The sequence below is a fragment of the Monodelphis domestica genome, chromosome 1 (genome assembly GCF_027887165.1).
Source record: "Monodelphis domestica isolate mMonDom1 chromosome 1, mMonDom1.pri, whole genome shotgun sequence".
In the NCBI taxonomy this organism is placed as follows: Eukaryota; Metazoa; Chordata; class Mammalia; order Didelphimorphia; family Didelphidae; genus Monodelphis; species Monodelphis domestica.
In genome coordinates this window covers 248,603,066-248,622,658 of record NC_077227.1, presented here as the reverse complement: position 1 = coordinate 248,622,658, position 19,593 = coordinate 248,603,066, and the positions used below count along the sequence as shown (strand labels likewise).

The 19,593-nt window shown below is 34.2% G+C and overlaps 1 protein-coding gene across 2 annotated transcripts in view; it reads right to left on the bottom strand.

Annotated features, from left to right (window-relative positions):
* DIO2 (iodothyronine deiodinase 2) overlaps positions 1 to 19,593 on the bottom strand; it is a 109,403-nt gene that overhangs the window by 24,440 nt on the left and 65,370 nt on the right. For both annotated transcript variants that reach the window (XM_056810613.1, XM_056810612.1), the window contains exon 3: positions 13,387 to 13,535. In XM_056810613.1, coding sequence (XP_056666591.1) covers positions 13,387 to 13,419 — 33 coding nt within the window. In that variant the 5' untranslated portion in view covers positions 13,420 to 13,535. The remainder of the gene's footprint in view (positions 1 to 13,386; positions 13,536 to 19,593) is intronic.

Here is a 19,593-nt window from a genome sequence, read left to right as displayed (position 1 = left end):
TTTGAATGAAAGTTTCAGTCTATTTTGGCCATACTGTTGATTCTGTGAATAACTAGACATTGTCTCTTTGTGCTTCCATTTATCCAGGTGTATGATAGAGGTACAAATGTCTGGGCCTGTACATGTTGATGGCTAACTGATTAATATCTTTTTCAAGTACTCCAGCTTTTTCTGTGGAATTCACTCTTTAAATTATTAGCCCTTTGATTAATGACTTTATTTAGACCTATCTCAGTCAATAGATTTGTTTTTATCAAATCTTTGGAAAGACATCCTTGGCAAACAAAATCAGATTTTGGTATTAATTAACTGATTTACTCCACCCAATTTGATTGAGACTTTGGTTCTCTAAAGGAAAACAGGTAGGATTGCTTCTAATTGGGGTTAATTATTAGGGATAGGCTAACTTTACATAAAGAAGAATAATCAACCTGAACCTTGCCCAAATTCAACCTGACCTTAACCTTCAACAGGGACTTATAAGAATGTAGTTTTCTTTTTAATATATTAATCATTTTCACTTCCTGATAACAGATTAAATTGAAAGGAAAACTGCTCATATATTCTTCTTGATCTTTGGAAAAATATTTTACTAAAAGTTGTTTGGACTAACACAGCAGCAACAGTTTAGCTAGCTATTACATTAGAAAACACATTGACTTTTGAAAGTTTGAAGTGCTTAGCTAACTTAAAATTCAGTACTAATCAGATATAATATAAAATAAAGAGTAGAGGAAAAATGGTTATCCATCCTATAAAATCATGGTTCCACCCAGGATCAATGGTGAAAAGTCAGCTAGTGTCTCTGGGTTTATTTCTGTGTAAGGATTATTCATTGTGAGAAAAAAAGAAACTGCTACCTACACAGTAGAAGGGATATAGTCAGAATAAATGGAAATTAAAAGAAAGCGGGACGGTTTGAAGTTAGTGGTGTGACTAGGAAAGGGATTTTTTTAAGGGTAGAAGGCACTTAACATAACTCTAAGTAATATGTAATAAATATGACATGATGTTATAATTTGACCAGATACTTAGCATTCTTGACATAAACTGAAAGGAAAAAGAGAAAAGCTATATGGAAAAAGAGATAGGAGGGAGAATACCAGTTAGAAACAGTAAATCAGGGATTATGTTCAAATGATAATAGTAATAATAATTCACATTATCCAAAAAGTCTTAATGAAATTAAATACCTTAAAATTAAACTAAGAGTTTTGGAACTACTATTTAAAACATTAAAGTTTATAAATTACTTTCATCATAATACTTTCGCATACATACATACAAGTATTATAATATTATTTTTATGCTATTTGCTTCCAGAAAGGGAAGCTTATGGAGTCTGAATTCAGACCAAAGCAAACATTTTTCTTAATTTTCTTTTTTTGTTTGAGTTTCCTTCCACAAAAAGGTAAATATGGAAAAACGTTTTACATGATTACACATTTAAATCTATATGAGACTGCTTACCATTTCAAGAGTGGGACAAGAGAGGGAGAGAATTTGAGATTCAAAATCCTTCTTAAAATGTTAAAACTGTTTTTACATGTAATTAAGGAAAAATTAAATTAAAATAGAAACAATATTAGCAGTGGTTGAGGACATGGAAATTCAGCTATACTAAAACTTGTCCAGAGTTATGTGACTAAGAAATGAAAATGTCTAGAATAAAAGAAAATCAGATTCTCCAAATTAGAAAAGAATTCAGAGACCAACTCAATTTAAAGGAATTCTGCCTGTAACATTTTCATAAAGTGGTCATCAAGCCTTTATTTGAAGACCTTTAATGACAAACAGCCAAAAATGCCTTCTGAAGGAGTTTATTCACTCTTAGATAATCCTAATTGTTAGGAAGTTGTTTTTCCCTACAAAGGCCCATTGATCTTTGTTCCTATTACCATATTCAAACAGAATAAGTCACTGACCTTCCATGGGACAGTGGTTAAGGATTGCTACTACTACCTACCCCAGTGCTAATTCTTCCCTTCTCCAGGCTATCTGAACATATTTTTTCACTTTTCTTTATCTTTTTTTGTGTTTCATTTGACACTAGTATTTGTACTTCAAAATTTCTACTCAGCTCTAGCCTTTTTATCTGGAATCTTAGCAAGTCATCTGCTTCATTAAAAGTTCATTTCTCCCCTCACCCCCACCCCTTAGGGTTATATTCAGGTTTGCCAGGTAATTTAATCTAGGATGGAAACCTAGATTTTTTGTCTTTTGGAATATCATATTACAAACTCTTTTTATTTAATAGTGGTAGCTGCTATATCTTGTGTGATCATGACTGTGACTCTTTGGTATTTTAGTTATTTTCTATCTGCTTGCATTATTTTTCCTTTGACCTGGGTGTTCCCTGGGTTTTGACTATTACATTCCTGGGTGTTTTCATTTTAGGGTTTCTTTTAGAAGGTAAGTAGTGGATTATTTCATTTTCTATTTACTAGCTGGTTCTAAGAGATCTGGGCAGTTTTCTTTTATAATTCCTTTAAATATTATGGCTAGGCACTTTTTCAGCCATAGCTTCCAAGTAGTCTAATGGCTTCTTTTTTTCTCTTTAATCTTCTTTCTAGGTCAGTTTTGTTTTTTGTTTTTGTTTGTTTTTGTTTTTGTTTTTGCTTTGAGATAATTTAGATTTTCTTCTCTTTTCTAGATTTTCAATGTTCTTTAATTATGATATCTCTTGGAGTCACTAACTTCTACTTGGTCTATTCTAGTTTTTAGTTTTTGCTTTGAAAGGTTGAGCAGCTCTTGTTCTAAGCTAATGTTTCTCTTTTCAAAACTTTCTTCCTTAATTCATACTTCTTTCCCCTATTTTCCCCCTTTATTACTTTCATTTGATTTTACAAATCATTTTAGTTTGTTTTTTCTTTGCTTTTGCTTAATATTTTCCAGGAATTCTAATTAAATTATGCCCAAGGTGTGTTTTCTTTTGAGGTTTTCCTTGTAGATGTTTTGTAGGCATTCTCTTCTATTTTTTTAAGGTTCCCCATTGTCATAATAACTCTTTATGGTGATTTTTTTCTTTTAGTTTTCTCATTTTTGCAACCTACTTCTCTACTTTAAACTTTACATTTTGACTGGTTTCTGAGCACTTCAGGGGAGAATGTCTGGGTCTTTTAGGTCCTTCTGCTGATTTCTTAGGGGATTGAGCATTATGGTACCTCAGGATCTCAAGGACAGCTCAGATTGAGAACATGTAGGCTTTCAGTGCTCCCAAACTAGTTCAATTCAGGATAAAGTTTGATCACTGCCTTCCTAGACTGAATTTTGCAAGTCCCTATCCTCATTTGGGGTTCAAGTAACACTCATATTTACATGCTTCTGATTGGAAAGTTCAGGAAAGTGCTGCTATACTTAGCCTCTATTAGTGTGTTGGAAAGCTCTGAAGCTTCAGATTGTTGATACTGTAGATACACCCCTTAGGCAAAGCTGCCAGTTGTCATCTATTCCTATATCCTGTACAAGATCAGGATCCTTCTGTATAGGTCTGGGAGTTCTTGCACTGGTACATAATATTGGTCTTTTTTCAATAACTATACTCTGCAATAATTTACATGGTTCCACAGCTAGAAATCTGTTCCAGTGGCCACAAAATTCTTTATCCTCCTATGAAGAGCTGGTCTGGAAATAGGACTCACTGTGATTTATTTTCCCTTGGTTTTCTCAATCAAGACTCAATCTTGTACTTTTTCTAGATTTTTTTTCAGGAGTTGTATTGGAGAAACTCGCCTATAATTTCAGCCACTCTGACATCTTGGCTCTCTCCCCAACCCCAGCCCCACCTTCATTTTTTCAACCTGTGTTCCCATAGCATGGCATACCAGCATCTTACCACTTCAATTGTCCACCTTTTCACAGTGAGGACTTCCTTGATGTTCTTTTTAAAATGTGGCACCTAGAACTGAACATAACACTATAGATTTGGTCTTACCAGTGCAGAATACAGCGGAATTACCACCTTTCTGGCCCAGACAAAAACATTAATCTCAATGGAGCCTAGACTTACATTCACTTTTTGGGCTGTTCTATCCCATTGCTGCTTCATATTGAATTTGTAATCCACTAAAAAACAGCAGCTAGATGACAGAGTAGATAGAGCATGGGGCCTAGAGTCAAGAAGACCCAAGTTCAAATCCAGCCTCAGACACTTATTAGCTGTCTGACCTAGACAAGTTACTTAACCTTGTCTGCATCAGTTTCCCTTCTATAAAATGTGCTAGAGGAGGAAATAGCAAACCATTCTCGTATCTCTACCAAGAAAAAACCCCAAATAGGGTCTTGAAGAATTGGACATGAGGAAGAAAACTGAACAACCACAACAAAAAACACAGAGATCTTTTTTATACAAACTACCATCCAACCTTACTTATGCCATAACATACTTTTGAAGTTAATTTTTTAAACCTGTATGAATTTACATTTATATCTATAAAATTTTATTTTATTAAATTTAGCTGATTGTTATTGAAATATTTTATGGATCCTGAATTCACTGTCCAAATATATATCCAAACCCTACTAGGTTTGCATCTTAAAAGGCATAATGTTATGATAGAAGTAATATCTTCCATGGTATTTTCCACTGAAAGGCAGAAAAAAATGTCCAAACAGGTGGCAGGTATCAGATGGGCTCTGTCACAGTATCATGATGGCATCATCCACAGGTCCTAACATAAAGTGGTAGTCCTTAGCCCAGATACAGTAGTCATAGTAGCACAGGTCTCAAGAATAGCAGGCAATGGAGGAAGCAATAAATAATACAAAGATTGGCAGCACAGTGATTAGCTACATAGTCAACAATTTAGTGACTGGCATTATTATTACAGTAACAAAGCCCTGGTTCAGGTAGATGTATTCCCTCATGTTTCCATATGGAAATGCTCATGGTCACAAGGTTATGCTAGTTCATTTTGGGGGGGTCCCACTTTGTTCATGGAAGAAGCAGTCAGTTATTCAATAATGAGAATCACCCTAGATCATTTCCAGTAGCCCATAAGAATTTCTCTTCTCTCAGAGCTCTGAATCTTTGCGTCTTTGAATAATTCATGTAATCAGTGCTTGAGCTGTTAATAGAACTTCTTGGTAACCTATGGCATGAACCTAGTTCAGAAGGACTCAGTGTCCCATGTTAGATGTCCAGCTGCAATACAAGTAACCACATCTATTTGACTCAACACACACTACCAACCAAACACTGCAACACACAACTGCAAACCAAAATTTCCAAATGGAGACAGGGTCTACATCTAACTGAACAAGTTCTGTATCTTTGCTGAATATCCTTTTCATGCTGTTAAATATTGTTGATTTGTTTGTGATTTTCTCATTCCATTTCAATCCTGAACCATAACAAACCATTCTGGCCAGAGTTAAGCCTGGTCAACAATACATTCCACTATTCTGTGACTAAAATGATTGATAAAAATGTTGAGCACAACATAGTCAAGAACAGTCCTCTGAGAGTAGCTTTGCTCTTCAGGGTAAGCATGCAATCTAGTTGCAGGAAGCTTCCTCTTCCTAGCACCCACAGAAATAGACTACTTCAAAAGAACATAAAAACCATTTTCAGAAGAACAGAGGAACTCTACAGTAGGAAGCAGCATTGAAGGTACATGCAGTTTGGGCATTTCCACACTATAAAAGGGTGAAAAAGCTCCCACCCAAACATGACCCGATCTACCCTTCCCCACCCCACCTACAAAGCCAGAGTCAGAGCCAGTGCACGCCAGAATCAGTGAGTGGGTGAGGGGCACCTCTAGAGTGAGCAATGGGAAACTCTAGGTCGTTGGGAGATGATTAGGACCACCGGGGACCTACCCCTCATAGCAGTTACACCAGAAACCCCGGCATGCTGGGGAGTGCAGATCATGGACGCTCTCAGGAACAGTGGAGGCTGCAGAGATTCGAGAGCTTGCCTAAGGCAAAAACCTTGCTCCTCAACTCCATAAACAGAGAACCTACCCATTTCACTCAGATTTCTGACGAAAAAATGGAAGGAAAAACCACTACAGGGACGGCTCATTGTGCCCAGGACCAACAAACACCCTCCAAGAAAAACAGGAAGAAGGCATTGACCCTGGAAAATTTTTACAGAGGGGAAAACCCAGCCTACAGAGGAAATAGAGGAAGAAATTCAAACAAAGTCAAAATGTTAAAAAAAAAATAAAACTTGTGCACAAGCTCTGGAAAAATTCAAATTGGACCTTATCAAAAAGATGGAAGCCTTCTGGCAAGAGAAGTGGCAAATAATTAAAAGAGAAAGCAACAGTCCAAAGGACAAGAATTCCAATTGGAGAAACAGCTAGAAGCCAAAAAAAGCAGGAGAGACCAAACTGAAAAGGAAAACCAGTCTTTAAAGACCAGAATTAGGCAACTGGAAGACAATGGACTTGCAGAACAGCAAGAATTAATAAAGCAAAGACAAAAGACTGACAAAATAGAAGAAAACATAAAATATCTCACTGACAAGGTGACAGATCAGGAAAACAGAGGAAGGGGTGACAATTTGAGAATTATTGGTCTACCTGAAAAGCCAGAAATAAACAGAAATCTTGATATCATAATACAAGAATTCATCCAAGAAAACTTCCCTGATGTTCTTAAACAAGGGGGCAAAATAGACATTGAAAGAGCTCATAGAACACCCTCTACACTAAATCCCCAAAAGACAACTCCCAGGAATGTAATTGCCAAATTCCAGAACTTTCAAGCCATGGAGAAAATTCTACAAGAAACCAAAAAGAGACAAATCAGACACCAAGGAGCAGCAATCAGGATCACACAAGATCTGGCAGCTTCCACACCAAGGGACCAGAAGGCCTAGAACACGATATTCAGAAAGGCAGGAGAACTGGGTCTTCAACAAAGAATCACCTATCCATCAAAACTGACTATAGACTTCCAGGGGAAAATACAGGCATTCAAAAAAAAAATAGGAGATTTCCAAGTATTTATAAAGAAAAGACAAGAACTAAGTGGAAAGTTTGATATCTAAACACAAAGATCAAGAGGAACATGAAGAAGTAAATATGAAATAGAGGAAAAAGGAGAAAAAAATTTTTTAATTCAAACTCTCTTCTTTAAGGACTACAGTTAGATCAAATTACATATTAATATATGGGGAAATGTTATAACTCTCAAAAATTGTATTCATTATTATAGTAATTAGAAGAATCACTCATAGGAAAAGATTGGGGCATTAAGTACCATAAGATGATATGCAAAAAAAAAAAAAGAAAAAGGGGGGGAATCAATGATGGTACCAAGAGATACTTTAAGAAATAAAAAAATATATATATAATAATCTTTTTCACAGGAAGATACACATGGGAAGGGGAGGGGAAGTATACACAATGAGGAAATATCACTAATCAACATGTATGCACCAAATGGTATAGCACCCAAATTTCTAATGAAGAAACTAGTAGAATTGAAGGAAGAAATAGAGAGTAGAACTATACTAGTGGAAGACCTGAACCTACCACTATCAAATTTAGAAAAATCAAATTAAAAAATAAATAAGAAAGAGGTAAAAGAGATGAAAGAAATCTCAGAAAAAATTAGATTTAATAGATATATGGGAAAAAAATAAATAGGGACAAAAAGGAACATACCTCCTTTTCAGCATCACATGGTACATTCACAAAGATTGAACATATTTTAGGCCATAAAAACATGCCATACAAATGTAGAAAAGCAGATATAATAAATGCAACCTGTTCAGATCATAAGGCAATAAAAATAATGATCAGAAAGGGTACATGGAGAGACAAATCAAAAATTAATTGAAAATTAAATAATATGATTCTCCAAAATCAGTTAGTTAGGGAACAAATCATAGAAACAATTAATGATTTCATTGAAGAAAATGACAATGATTAGAAATCCTTTCAAAACCTATGGGATGTAGCCAAAGCAGTACACAGGGGAAAATTTATAACCTTGAGTTGATATACTAACAAATTAGGGAGGGCAGAGATCAATGAATTGGACATGCAAATCAAAAAACCTGAAAGCTAACAAAATAAAAACCTCCAAAAGAAAACCAAATTAAAGATTCTAAAAATTATGGGAGAAATTAATTAAGTCAAAATTGATAGAACTATTGAACTAATAAATATGACTAGAAGATGGTATTTTGAAAAACAAACAAACAAAATAGACAAAGCACAGGTCAGTCTAATTTAAAAAAGGAAAGAAGAAATCCAAATCAGCAGTATTAAAGATGAAAATGGAGCCCTCACCTCCAATGAAGATGAAATTAAGGCAATCATTAAAAACTCTTTTGCCCTATTATATGGCAATAAATATACCAATCTAGGTGATATGAATGAATATTTACAAAAATATAAATAGCCTAGATTAACAGAAGGAGAAATAGAATTCTTAAATAATCCCATATCAGAAAAAGAAATCAAACAGGCCATTAAAGAACTCCCTAAGAAAAAATCCCCAGGGCCTGATGGATTCACAAGTGAATTCTATCAAATATTCAAAGAACAGCTAATCCCAATACTATACAAACTGTTTGACATAATAAGCAGAGAGGAAGTTCCACCAAATTTCTTTTATGGAACAAATATGGGACTGATTCCAAAGCCAGGCAAGTCAAAAATGGAGAAAGAAAACTACAAACCAATCTCCTTAATAAACATAGATGCAAAAATCTTAAATAGGATACTAGCAAAAAGACTCCAGCAAGTCGTCACAAGGGTTATTCACTATTATCAGGTGGGATTTATACCAGAAATACAAGGATGGTTCAATATCAGCACAACCATCCACATAATTGACCATATCAACAAGCAAACCATCAAAAATAACATAATTATCTCAAGAGATACAGAGAAAGCCTTTGACAAAATACAAAACTCACTCCTTTTGAAAACACTATAAAGTATAGGAATAGAAGGATCTTTCCTAAAAATAATAAACAGTACCTATCTAAAACTATCAGTAAACATCATCTGCAATGGGGATAAAGTAGATGCATTCCCAATAAGATCAGGAGTAAAACAAGGATGCCCATTATCATCTCTATCATTTAACATTGTACTAGAAACACTAGCAGTAGCAATTAGAGAAGAAAAAGAAATTGAAGGTATTAAAATTGGCAATGAAGAGACCAACCTATAACTCTTTACAGATGATATGATAGTCTATTTAAAAAGTCCTAGAGAACCAAATAAAAAGCTAGTGGAAATAATCAACAACTTTAGCAAAGTTGCTGAATACAAAATAAACCCACATAAGTCATCAGCATTTCTATATATCTCCAATACACCTCAGCAGTAGGAATTAGAAAGAGAAATTCCATTCAAAATCACGTTAAACAATATAAAATACTTAGGAATCTATTTGCCGAGACAAACACAGGAACTACATGAACACAACTACAAAACACTTTCCACACAACTAAAACTTGATCTGAGTAATTGGAAAAAAATTAACTGCCCATGGGTAGGATGAGCTAACATTATAAAAATGGCCATCCTATCCAAACTTTTCTATTTATTTAGTGCCATACCCATCAAACTTCCAAAACCTTTTTTACTGAATTAGAGAAAACCATAACAAAGTTCGTTTGAAAGAACAAAAGATCAAGGTATCCAGGGAAATAATGAAAAAAAAATACAAAGGAAGATGGTCTTGAAGTAACAGATCTCAAACTATATTATAAGGCAGTGGTCATCAAAACAATTTGGTACTGGCTAAGAGACAAAAAGGAGGATCAGTGGAATAGACTTGGGGTAAATGACCTCAGCAAAACAGTCTATGACAAGCCCAAAGTTCCCAGCTTTTGGGACAAAAATTCAGTATTCGACAAAAACTGCTGGGAAAATTGGAAGACAGTGTGGGAGAGATTAGGCTTGGATCAACACCTCACACCCTACACCAAGATAAACTCAGAATGGGTGAATGACTTGAACATAAAGAAGGAAACTATAAGTAAATTATTTGAAAACAGAACAGTATACATGTCAGTCCTTTGGGAAGGGAAATATTTTAAAAACAAACAAGACTTAGAAAGTCACAAAATGTAAAATAAATAATTTGGAATGCATCAAATTAAAAAGTTTTTGTAAAAACAAAACCAATGTAACCAAAATCAGAAGGGAAATAACAAACTAGGAAATAATCTTCATAACAAAAACCTCTGACAAAGGTCTAATTACTCAAATTTACAAAGAACTAAACCAATTGTACAAAAAATCAAGCTATTCTCCAATTGGAAAGTGGACAAGGGACATAAATAGGCAATTTTCAGTCAAAGAAATCAAAACCATTAATAAGCACATGAAAAAGTGTTCTAAATATCTGATAATCAGAGAAATGCAAATCAAAACAACTCTGAGGTATCACCTCACACCTAGCAGATTGGCTAACATGACAGCTATGGAAAGTAATGAATGCTGGAGGGGATGTGGCAAAGTTGGGACATAATTCATTGCTGGTGGAGTTGTGAATTGATCCAACCATTCTGGAGGGTAATTTGGAACTATGCCCAAAGGGCGATAAAAGACTGTCTGCTCTTTGATCCAGCCATAGCACTGCTGGGTTTGTACCCCCAAAGAGATAATAAGGAAAAAGACTTGTACAAGAATATTCATAGCTGTGCTCTTTGTGGTGGAAAAAAAAATGGAAAATGAGGGGATGCCCTTCAACTGGGGAATGGCTGAACAAATTGTGGTATATGTTGGTGATGGAATACTATTGTGCTAAAAGGAATAATAAAGGAGAGGAATTCCATGGAGACTGGAACAACCTCCAGGAAGTGATGCAGAGCAAAAGGAGCAGAACCAGAACAATGTACACAGAGACCCATACACTGTGGTACAATAGAATGTAATGGACTTCTCCATTAGTGGTAATGCAGTGATCCTGAACAACCTGGAGGGATATAGGAGAAAAAACACTATCCATATTCAGAGGAAAAACTGTGGGAGTAAAAACACCAAAGCAAAACAACTGCTTAATGACATGGGTCAAAGGGGATATGATTGGGGATGTAGACTCTAAATGAACATCCTAGTGCAAATATCAACAACATAGAAATGGGTTCTTATTTAGGACACTGGCAATATCCAGTGGAATTGCGTGTCGGCTATGGGAGAGGTTGGAGGGAGGGGAGGGAGGAATAGAAAATGATTTTTGTAACCAAGGAATAATGTTTGAAATTGACCAATTAAAAATAATGCCAAAAAAAGAACAGTCCTCTTATATATTCACTCCATTAGAGATCTCTTTCCAAATTGACAATGAGTCATTATTAACTATTTATTCAGCAAGTTTCAAGTTCCCTTAACTGTGGTAATTTCTAGGACACATCTGTCAACACTGTCAATTTGTAAAACATGAAAAAATTCTCATATTCTTAGATGAAATCTAAGTAAACTCTATTCCCCTGAACCATCAGACAAAAACTCTGTCAAAAACAGAAATAAGGCTAGTCTGGAATAACCTGATCTTGATGAAGCTGTTATGATTTTTTGAGATTATCATTTACCTTTCTAAATGTCAACAATCCATACCTTTATTATTATGTCCTAGAATTTTGTCAAGAATCAATGTCAAAGTCATTGACCTATGGTGGTAGATTCTTTTTTCTTCTAAACTTGAAATTCAGGACATTATTTTCCTTTCTGCAGCATCTTTCATATTCTCTATAATTTTTCAAAAATCAATAACAATGGTTTAGTAATGTCATGTGCTAGTTCTTCCTAGGTTCTAGCATGTACTCTTTCCTGGACTTGTAATTAAATTCACTGAGGGCAGCTAGGATCTTGCTTGCTATAATCTTATGTATCTTTGGTTTCAACTTCCTGGTAGCTTTTTGTGTGTGTTTTGCTCTTTTAAGGATAAATACCATTCTCCTTGGAAGAAAAAGCAAGCAAATCAAGAATCTGAGTTTTTTCTCAAGGAACATATCAACTAATAGAGGATAAAATCCAAATACTATTACAAACATGTACACTATTTTAGAGTAATCAGAATTAGTATACAATTAAGATCTAGGCAAACTAATATGAAAAATTTGATGAGAGATCACTCTCAGTTGGAGGAGGGAAGTACAAAGGATTAATGGAGGCAGTGCCATTTTTTTGGAGCCTTGAAGAAAGAGAGAGTCTTCAATAGATAGTATTAAGAGAAGAATCCAACCCATTCCTAGAAATGGTAAGAATAGAACCATATAGAAATATAAAAATGGAGACAAAGAAAAAGGATCAAAGGATTTTGAGTTAATTTGATTTTTCTAAGTTTTGTTAGAAGGTTGAATATGTGATGGGAAATAGCAGAGATAAGATTAAAAAGGTATGTTGGAATTATTATGTAGAAGGTCTTGAATGCAAGGATCAGGAGTTTATTTTATAGTCCAATGAAGGCTTTTAAAAAAATTTATATATTTAAATAATTAATTTAGAATATTTTTCCATGGTTACATGAATCATGTTTTTCCGTCCCTTCTTCACACCCCTCTCACATGGTCAACAAGTAATTCCACTGGGTTTTACATGTGTCCCAATGAAGGCTTTTAAATAGAAGGGAGACGTGAACACAATGATACAACAATGAGAATACCTAGGCAGAGAGAGGTATGAAAAATGTGTTAAAAAATGAATCAGCTAGTCAGGAAAAATGCAATCAATCCTACAATAGTTCAGGCAAGCAAGTATTAATGGATTTTGAGGTGGAGAGGTTTTGGTGTAGTCAAACATATATTTATAGTCATAGAATGTTGTTATTCAATCACTTTTAGTCAGGTCTGACTCTTTATGATCTCTTTGGAGTTTTCTTGGCAAAGATACTGGAATGGTTTGCCATTAACTTTTCCAGATCATTTTACAAGGGAAGAAACTGGGTCAAACAGGAGTTAGGGAGTTGCCCAGGGTCTCACAGCTAGGAAGAGTCTAAGGCCTGACTTGAATTCAGAAAGACGAGTCTTCTTGACTCCAGGTCCAGCACTCTATTCATTGCACCACCTACTTAGCTACCCAGTCAGAGAATGGCATGCATCCAAATAATCATAAAAAGTAGAGTGATTTAGTTCTTGGAATTGAACTAAGAAGACCTCAGATCAAGTACCCTCAAATGCAACTATGGGCAAACATCTTCATCTCTCAGAATACCCCAGTTTCCTCATCTATAAATGAGTGAACTGCAAGGTCTTTATGCCTTTTTATTTGTTCATGAGCAAAAATATTCAGAGAATAGAGTCACAATTGGAAAACAGATCCTTCAGAGTAATAGTTCCATACAATTGAACTCATTGTGTGAGCTTGAGCTGCTATTTCAGCTGTCATAACTAAAGAATGGAATAGTTCCCTACTTCCTGACATTACAAATCACTCTATATTACTGTATAAACCTGAGCAAACCACTCACCTCCATGGGCCTCAGCTTCTTCATCAATAACATGAGCAAGTTGGACAAGGTTAAAAGATCCCAGGCAACTGAGTTATGGAAGTGTCAATGAACAGCTGTTCAAAATAGACCAGAAGAATGAACCCAACTTTTTCTCACTCCAAGGTTACCTGACAGCAACAGATAAAAGAAAGAAGCAGAAATTAGAGGCTACTATTTGTTAGGCTGATCCATTCTATTGCTGTTATAGAGCTACTTGTTTTAAAAGATAAAAGAGAGTTGAATATCACTCAATAAAAAGATAAAACTGAAGCAGATGAAAACTTTTATCAAAGTTTAATACCTGGACCTGCTAATTGTAGGCAAACTTTTACCATGTCTCTTTGTTCCTTTGGGCTGTAGTCATAGTAGAGGGAGTCTTATGTGCTTGGCTATGCTATGATGCCTGAGATCTTGAGGACCCATTGGTGATCTATTATAATGAGATCCCTGTTTAACAAACATTAGCTATCTCTTTTCTTCAGAGAAGCTGCAGACTCTTGAAAATAAATAAATTGAACTCCTGATGCCCTGTGTATTATTCTTTAATTCTTAACCTTTAGTCTTTTTTATTCCCCTTCATCACACATCCAATCATAATTCTGATTATAAGTAGTTTTGGTACTATTTTGCCAAATTAAGTAGTTTTTGTCATATGAAAAATATTTAAATCATAAACCACAGCACATGAAATGACATATTTTCCTAACATATAAACATGCAAGAGCAATCTATTTTCCATGTTATGTCAGCAAAGAGTTAAACATTGAGTGATATTAAACTTTATTTGAGAAGACTGCTAACCATCTTTCTCTTTCCCAAATGATCATGCTGGCCTTACAGTAATGGGAGACAGGAGAGGCTAGTCCCCATGTTGCTGTGTACTTCCTTGTACAAGTCAACATTTATGCAATAGTCACTGTGTAAAGCACCCTAGAGCTACATGCATCATATAGAGAGAAACCACTGTGTACCATTTTTATCTCTTTGCACATATTTGTCTTGTCTCTCTGAAAAGATTGAAAGATGTTGGAAAGCAGATTCCCTCGTGGGCTTGTTTTTTACCCTTGCAACTAACATAATGTCTTGTCCATGTACATTACTCAATAAATGTTTTATTAGTTTTATAGTACACAATATATACTTCTTTGACAAATGCCAATCATTCATCTATCATACTATTCTTAAGAGAGGAAAAGTAAAAATCCCCCCCGAATATTTCTTTGCTAAAATCATATCTTTTGTCTAAGCACCTCAGTGCTTCAGTGATAGGTGTTGTAAAAATGCATAGACAGATAATAAAACTGTAACTTTTTCATAAATTATTAAACTAAACTCATTTCCTTTTTTCATCCATTTTTAATGGTATGCAGTACACATGCTGACTCAGAGTGAGATTGCTTTTTAAAATATGAGGTGGTCTCAGTTTACTCATTTACATATATCCCAGAATGCAATAAACTACAATATATGCTAAGAAATTACCAACTAGGTCATAAGACTATGAAGACTGGTACAAAAATCGAAAGGAGGAAGATTTGTAGAAATAAGCTATATAGATCTATTACTTTAGTTTTCCTGAAGAAAATAAGCTTCATCACTATATATTTAGCTTTTTATGGTAAATTGAATAATTTTCCTGTTTTTATGAATGAAATCTCCCAAAAAGCAGTCTCATTAAAATACACATTAACTTTTCTTTCTATAACCTCCACAAATACTTACCATATGCTTCAATCACCTGACAATTCACACAGGTTATCATTTCTCCCCAGTCAGTTATTTTGCATGTTTGCAATTATTGATTATTCCATAGTCCCTTAATAAAGTAGGGAGTGGATGGGTGGTGAATGGTTCAAAAGGAGGGAACATAAAAGTGAAAGGCAAAAACCATGAGATGGGAATAATATATTTGTTATGAGTATACAAAAATATATACTAGTATCTGTTGCTATTTGTAAATGGAGAGTACTTTCATTTGGTTCTCTGCCTTTTTCTCAGAAAAAAGGTACTAAGTTGTTGCTATTACAAGTAGAGCTATATTTGTGTGTATATCAAATTTTGAAAGTAGTTTTTGCTATTTTGAAAAACATTTAAATAACAAATCACAATAAATGAAAATGACTTGCTTTCCCTAACATATATAAAAAGGCCAGGGCAATCTGCCTTCCATGTTGAAACACCAAAGAGCTAAACATTGAGTGATATCTTACTTTATGAGACACATAAAAATGAAATAAAAAATGAGTGAGAAGATAAACATTTTAGGAGATAAACATCACCAAAGAGGAATGATTACAAAGTTTGTAACAATCTGCATTTTTTTTGGTTTTGTTTTCTCCATTTTCCCCATCCAACCCTTTAGATTACTGTGAAGTCTTTAATAATGTATATTGTGATTTTCCACAATAATTGGACAAAGGATTCAAAAGAGGTTTAGCCTAAGACAAAGGACAGAAATTGCAACTACCCTGAATCTGCTTCATTCATCTGTTTTCTTGTCATAAAGACCAGTGGTTTAATTTGTAAGAAATCTAAGACTGAGAAAACCCACTTCACCAAGTTAGACTGGTACTTTACTTGCCTTTTGTAATCTTAGAATAATGGTTTCTAAATCAACTAGAACATCGACTTGGGAAACCAAAAAGGGACATTATCTGTTTTATTATACTTTAATTTATTTTGTTAAATATTTCCCAATTAAATTTTAATTAGGTTCATACTTCACTAGGGAATTTTGCTCTGCTTGTTTGATACTTTTGACCTAAAGCAATGGAAGTTTAAATGACTTGCCCGTAGTCACACTGTCATCACATGTCAAAGGCAAAGCTTGAAAACAGGTCGTGTTTCTGGCTTTGAGTGTAGCACCCTATCCATTAATTGATACTTTCCCTTTCTTTTCATCCCTGAAAATGAAGCCAGACATACATTTTCTACATGTTCATCAGAGAGGGCCTGGCAACTGGTACATTTTAATATAAAATAGTGATCAAAGATAAATTTGAAGAATTGTTACTTTATTTTATATCCTTTGATGTCATTTATAAAAATAAAAAGAGAAATGCATAAAATAATATAAATAGAAGATAACATATTATTATTATTATTATTATTTGGAGTCTGACAAATTATCCTGTAAAATTTTTAGAGTAAAACTTTTTCCTTACTTTTTTTTCTAAAACCTTTCCCCAAAAGATATTTTTCAGTGACCAGTACTCTACTATGCTTTTATAGAGTCAAACAAGTTGCATATTGGAGAGAGTGCTCAACCTGAAGTCAGGGATTACCTGACTTACCATATGCTTTAATCACCTGACAATTCACAAAGGTAATCATTTCTCCCCCGTCAGTTATTTTGCATCTTTGAAACTATTGATTATTCCATAGTCCCTTAATTAAGTAGGGAGTGGATGGGTGGTGAATGGCTTAAAAGGAGGGAACATAAAGGATAAACGGCAAAAATCACAAGATTTATTATGAGTATGCAAAACATGTACCAGTATTTGTCCCTTCTTATAAATGGAGAGTATATTCATTTGATTCTGAATCCAATTCTACTTCAGATATTTACTAAATATGTGATCTGGAGAAAGTCTTTAAACTGCCTCAGTGTCCTCAATTGTGAGAATTAAATGAGATAATATTTGTAAAATACTTAGCTTAGGGCCTGGCATAAAATAGGTACTATATAAATATTTATTCTCTTCTTTCCACCTCCCTTTTTAAAAAGAGAGAAATTTAAGCTGAAAGTCAAGAAAAATACTTCCTAACAACTAAATTTATACAAAAATGGAATAAGCTGTCTTGGAGAGTAGTTGATTCCTCCTAATTGGGGATCTTTGAATAGACATTAGAAGACTACTTGTTGGGTATATTATTATAAGGATTCCTCTTGAACAAGGGTAGGACTAGATGGCTGCTAAGTTAATAGTAAATTGTGAGAATTTGTGATTCAAGTGTCAGGGCAAGTAAATAACAAGATGGAGGATTAGACAATTTTTTGGATCCTTACAAACTCTCTGCTATACTAGACATCTTACCCACCAGGTGGGAATATAAGACAACCCCCAATGCCAATTTACCTCAACCTCTTTTTACAGTGTGATAGATATCTAAGCTACAAATTACAGAAATTTCTGAGGGACTCAGAGCTAGTCACCATGATAAAACTCTGTACAACAGAAGTACAGTGGGAAAGAACCAGGACACATATCTCTCCCAATTCAAAATAGAACTCAAACCCATACCCCAAACCCTCGGTCACCTAAGGTTGCAATAGTGCCAATGTGGCAACACTTTCTCATACCAAGACAGAAAATTGAGAAACAAAGAGAGAAGAGGGCATAGTATATGGGGTTGGGTTGGAGAGTTCTTTATGACTTCCTAAAAATCATGTGTACAAGAGATATAACCTGATGACACATGAATTTCATAGCATGAGAAAAGGCAGAGATACTCTGAGATCCAAGCCCCAGGGAAACTACCATCAGAGGGGAAGAGGTCCAAAAATGAGTAATAGGGGAATATAAGAAAAATAGACTAAAACTTCTAAATACAAAGAAAAAGAAATTCAAATAACAAAATGATTGTGGATCCACCAGAAAATGCAGAAATCTGTGATTCTGTATTAGTAAAGTGGCCCTGACTTTAATAAATAAGGAAATTATAGGGCATCTTGGAGGTGTAACAGAGTATTGGACCTGGAGTCTAGAATACCTGAATTCAAACCTGTCCACTGACACTTATCATATACATAACCCTGAGTAAATCACTTAACCTGTTTGCCTAAGTTTCCCCAGATATAAAATGGGAATAATAATAGTATCTACTGCCTGGGTGGTTGTGAGGATCAAATAAGATAATAATGATAAAGAACTCAGTCTAGTGCCTAGTTTATAAAAAAAAACAGAATAAGAATGTTAACTCTTATGACCTCATTTTAGATAATAAAAATAAAAAAGAAAAGTCAAAATTTAAGAAAGAAATAATATTTAAGCATAAAAAAGCAAAAAATGAAGGAAAATTGAATTTAACTCAATTCAACAATCAAGGTCTTATTAACATGTATAGTATAGTGATGTAAAATGGTATTTTTAAAAACTAGTGATGTAAAGAGAAAAACAACAAATGTTGTCCACAAAGAGCATTCCATTGCAGGAATACAATAGTTGTACAGAAAAGAAAATACAAAATAGCTCGAGAAGGAAGGGTACTTTTCATTACTTATTTCACTGAAAAAATTTGGTAAATTCATGTTGTAAGTAAAAAGTTCAAAAAAATTGATCAACATTTTTAGAATATCTATGAATCTTTTTTCTAAAACACCAGTTTTTCTATACTACAATTTTCATAGCTGTTATGATTGGAAATAAACTTTTCTAAGGGAATAAATATCTCACCTGTATTGTCTATTCAACTTATAGATTCATTTGGTTGGTACTTATTATAAGCAAGGCTGGACAATTCCCTAAGGTAGGTTTGGTAGATTATTAAGCAACTAAATCCATTATTAATTATAATTAATGCATCTATAATTAAGCTCTTAAACAAACTATTCAAATGTAGCAGTGTCTCTTCTTATCCATAGTTTTCCTTCTCTCTCATATCTCATACACAAAAATCACATCACTTTTAAAACTGGGAATTATTAAACTGCCAGGAAAAATGCCTAGTTATTTTTGTACAAAGCCCAAAAGTTGGTTCTATGCTAAGGCAATGTGGGAATCCTAGGACTGAAAGGGCCCTAGAGAAATCAACTATTCCAGCCTTTAGTTAGGAAGACCAAATCAACAAATATTTATGGAGTATAAAGAATTTTTTGTCATTGTCTTGTTTTTTCTAGCAGAGGACAGAATACCACTTACTGTAGTTATAGATGTTGCTGGCATTATAAATTGGCTTAGACTCTGGCAGTTTTTAAGTCAATTCAGTTTTTCTGAAAAAATAATTTTGTAACCTCAGAATGGTAGGGCTACTTTTTTCATATTATATGTCACTACAATTTTTAATAATCATTTTCTAACATTTTGCAATCCATGTTCTTTCTCTTCTACACCCTCAACAAGACTCTTGATAATATAGAAAGGTTGTAAATGTGTTATCATACAATACATATTTCCATGGTTATCATGTTATAAAAGAAGATATATCACTTTCACTAGAGAAAAATCATTGGAGAAAGAATGATAT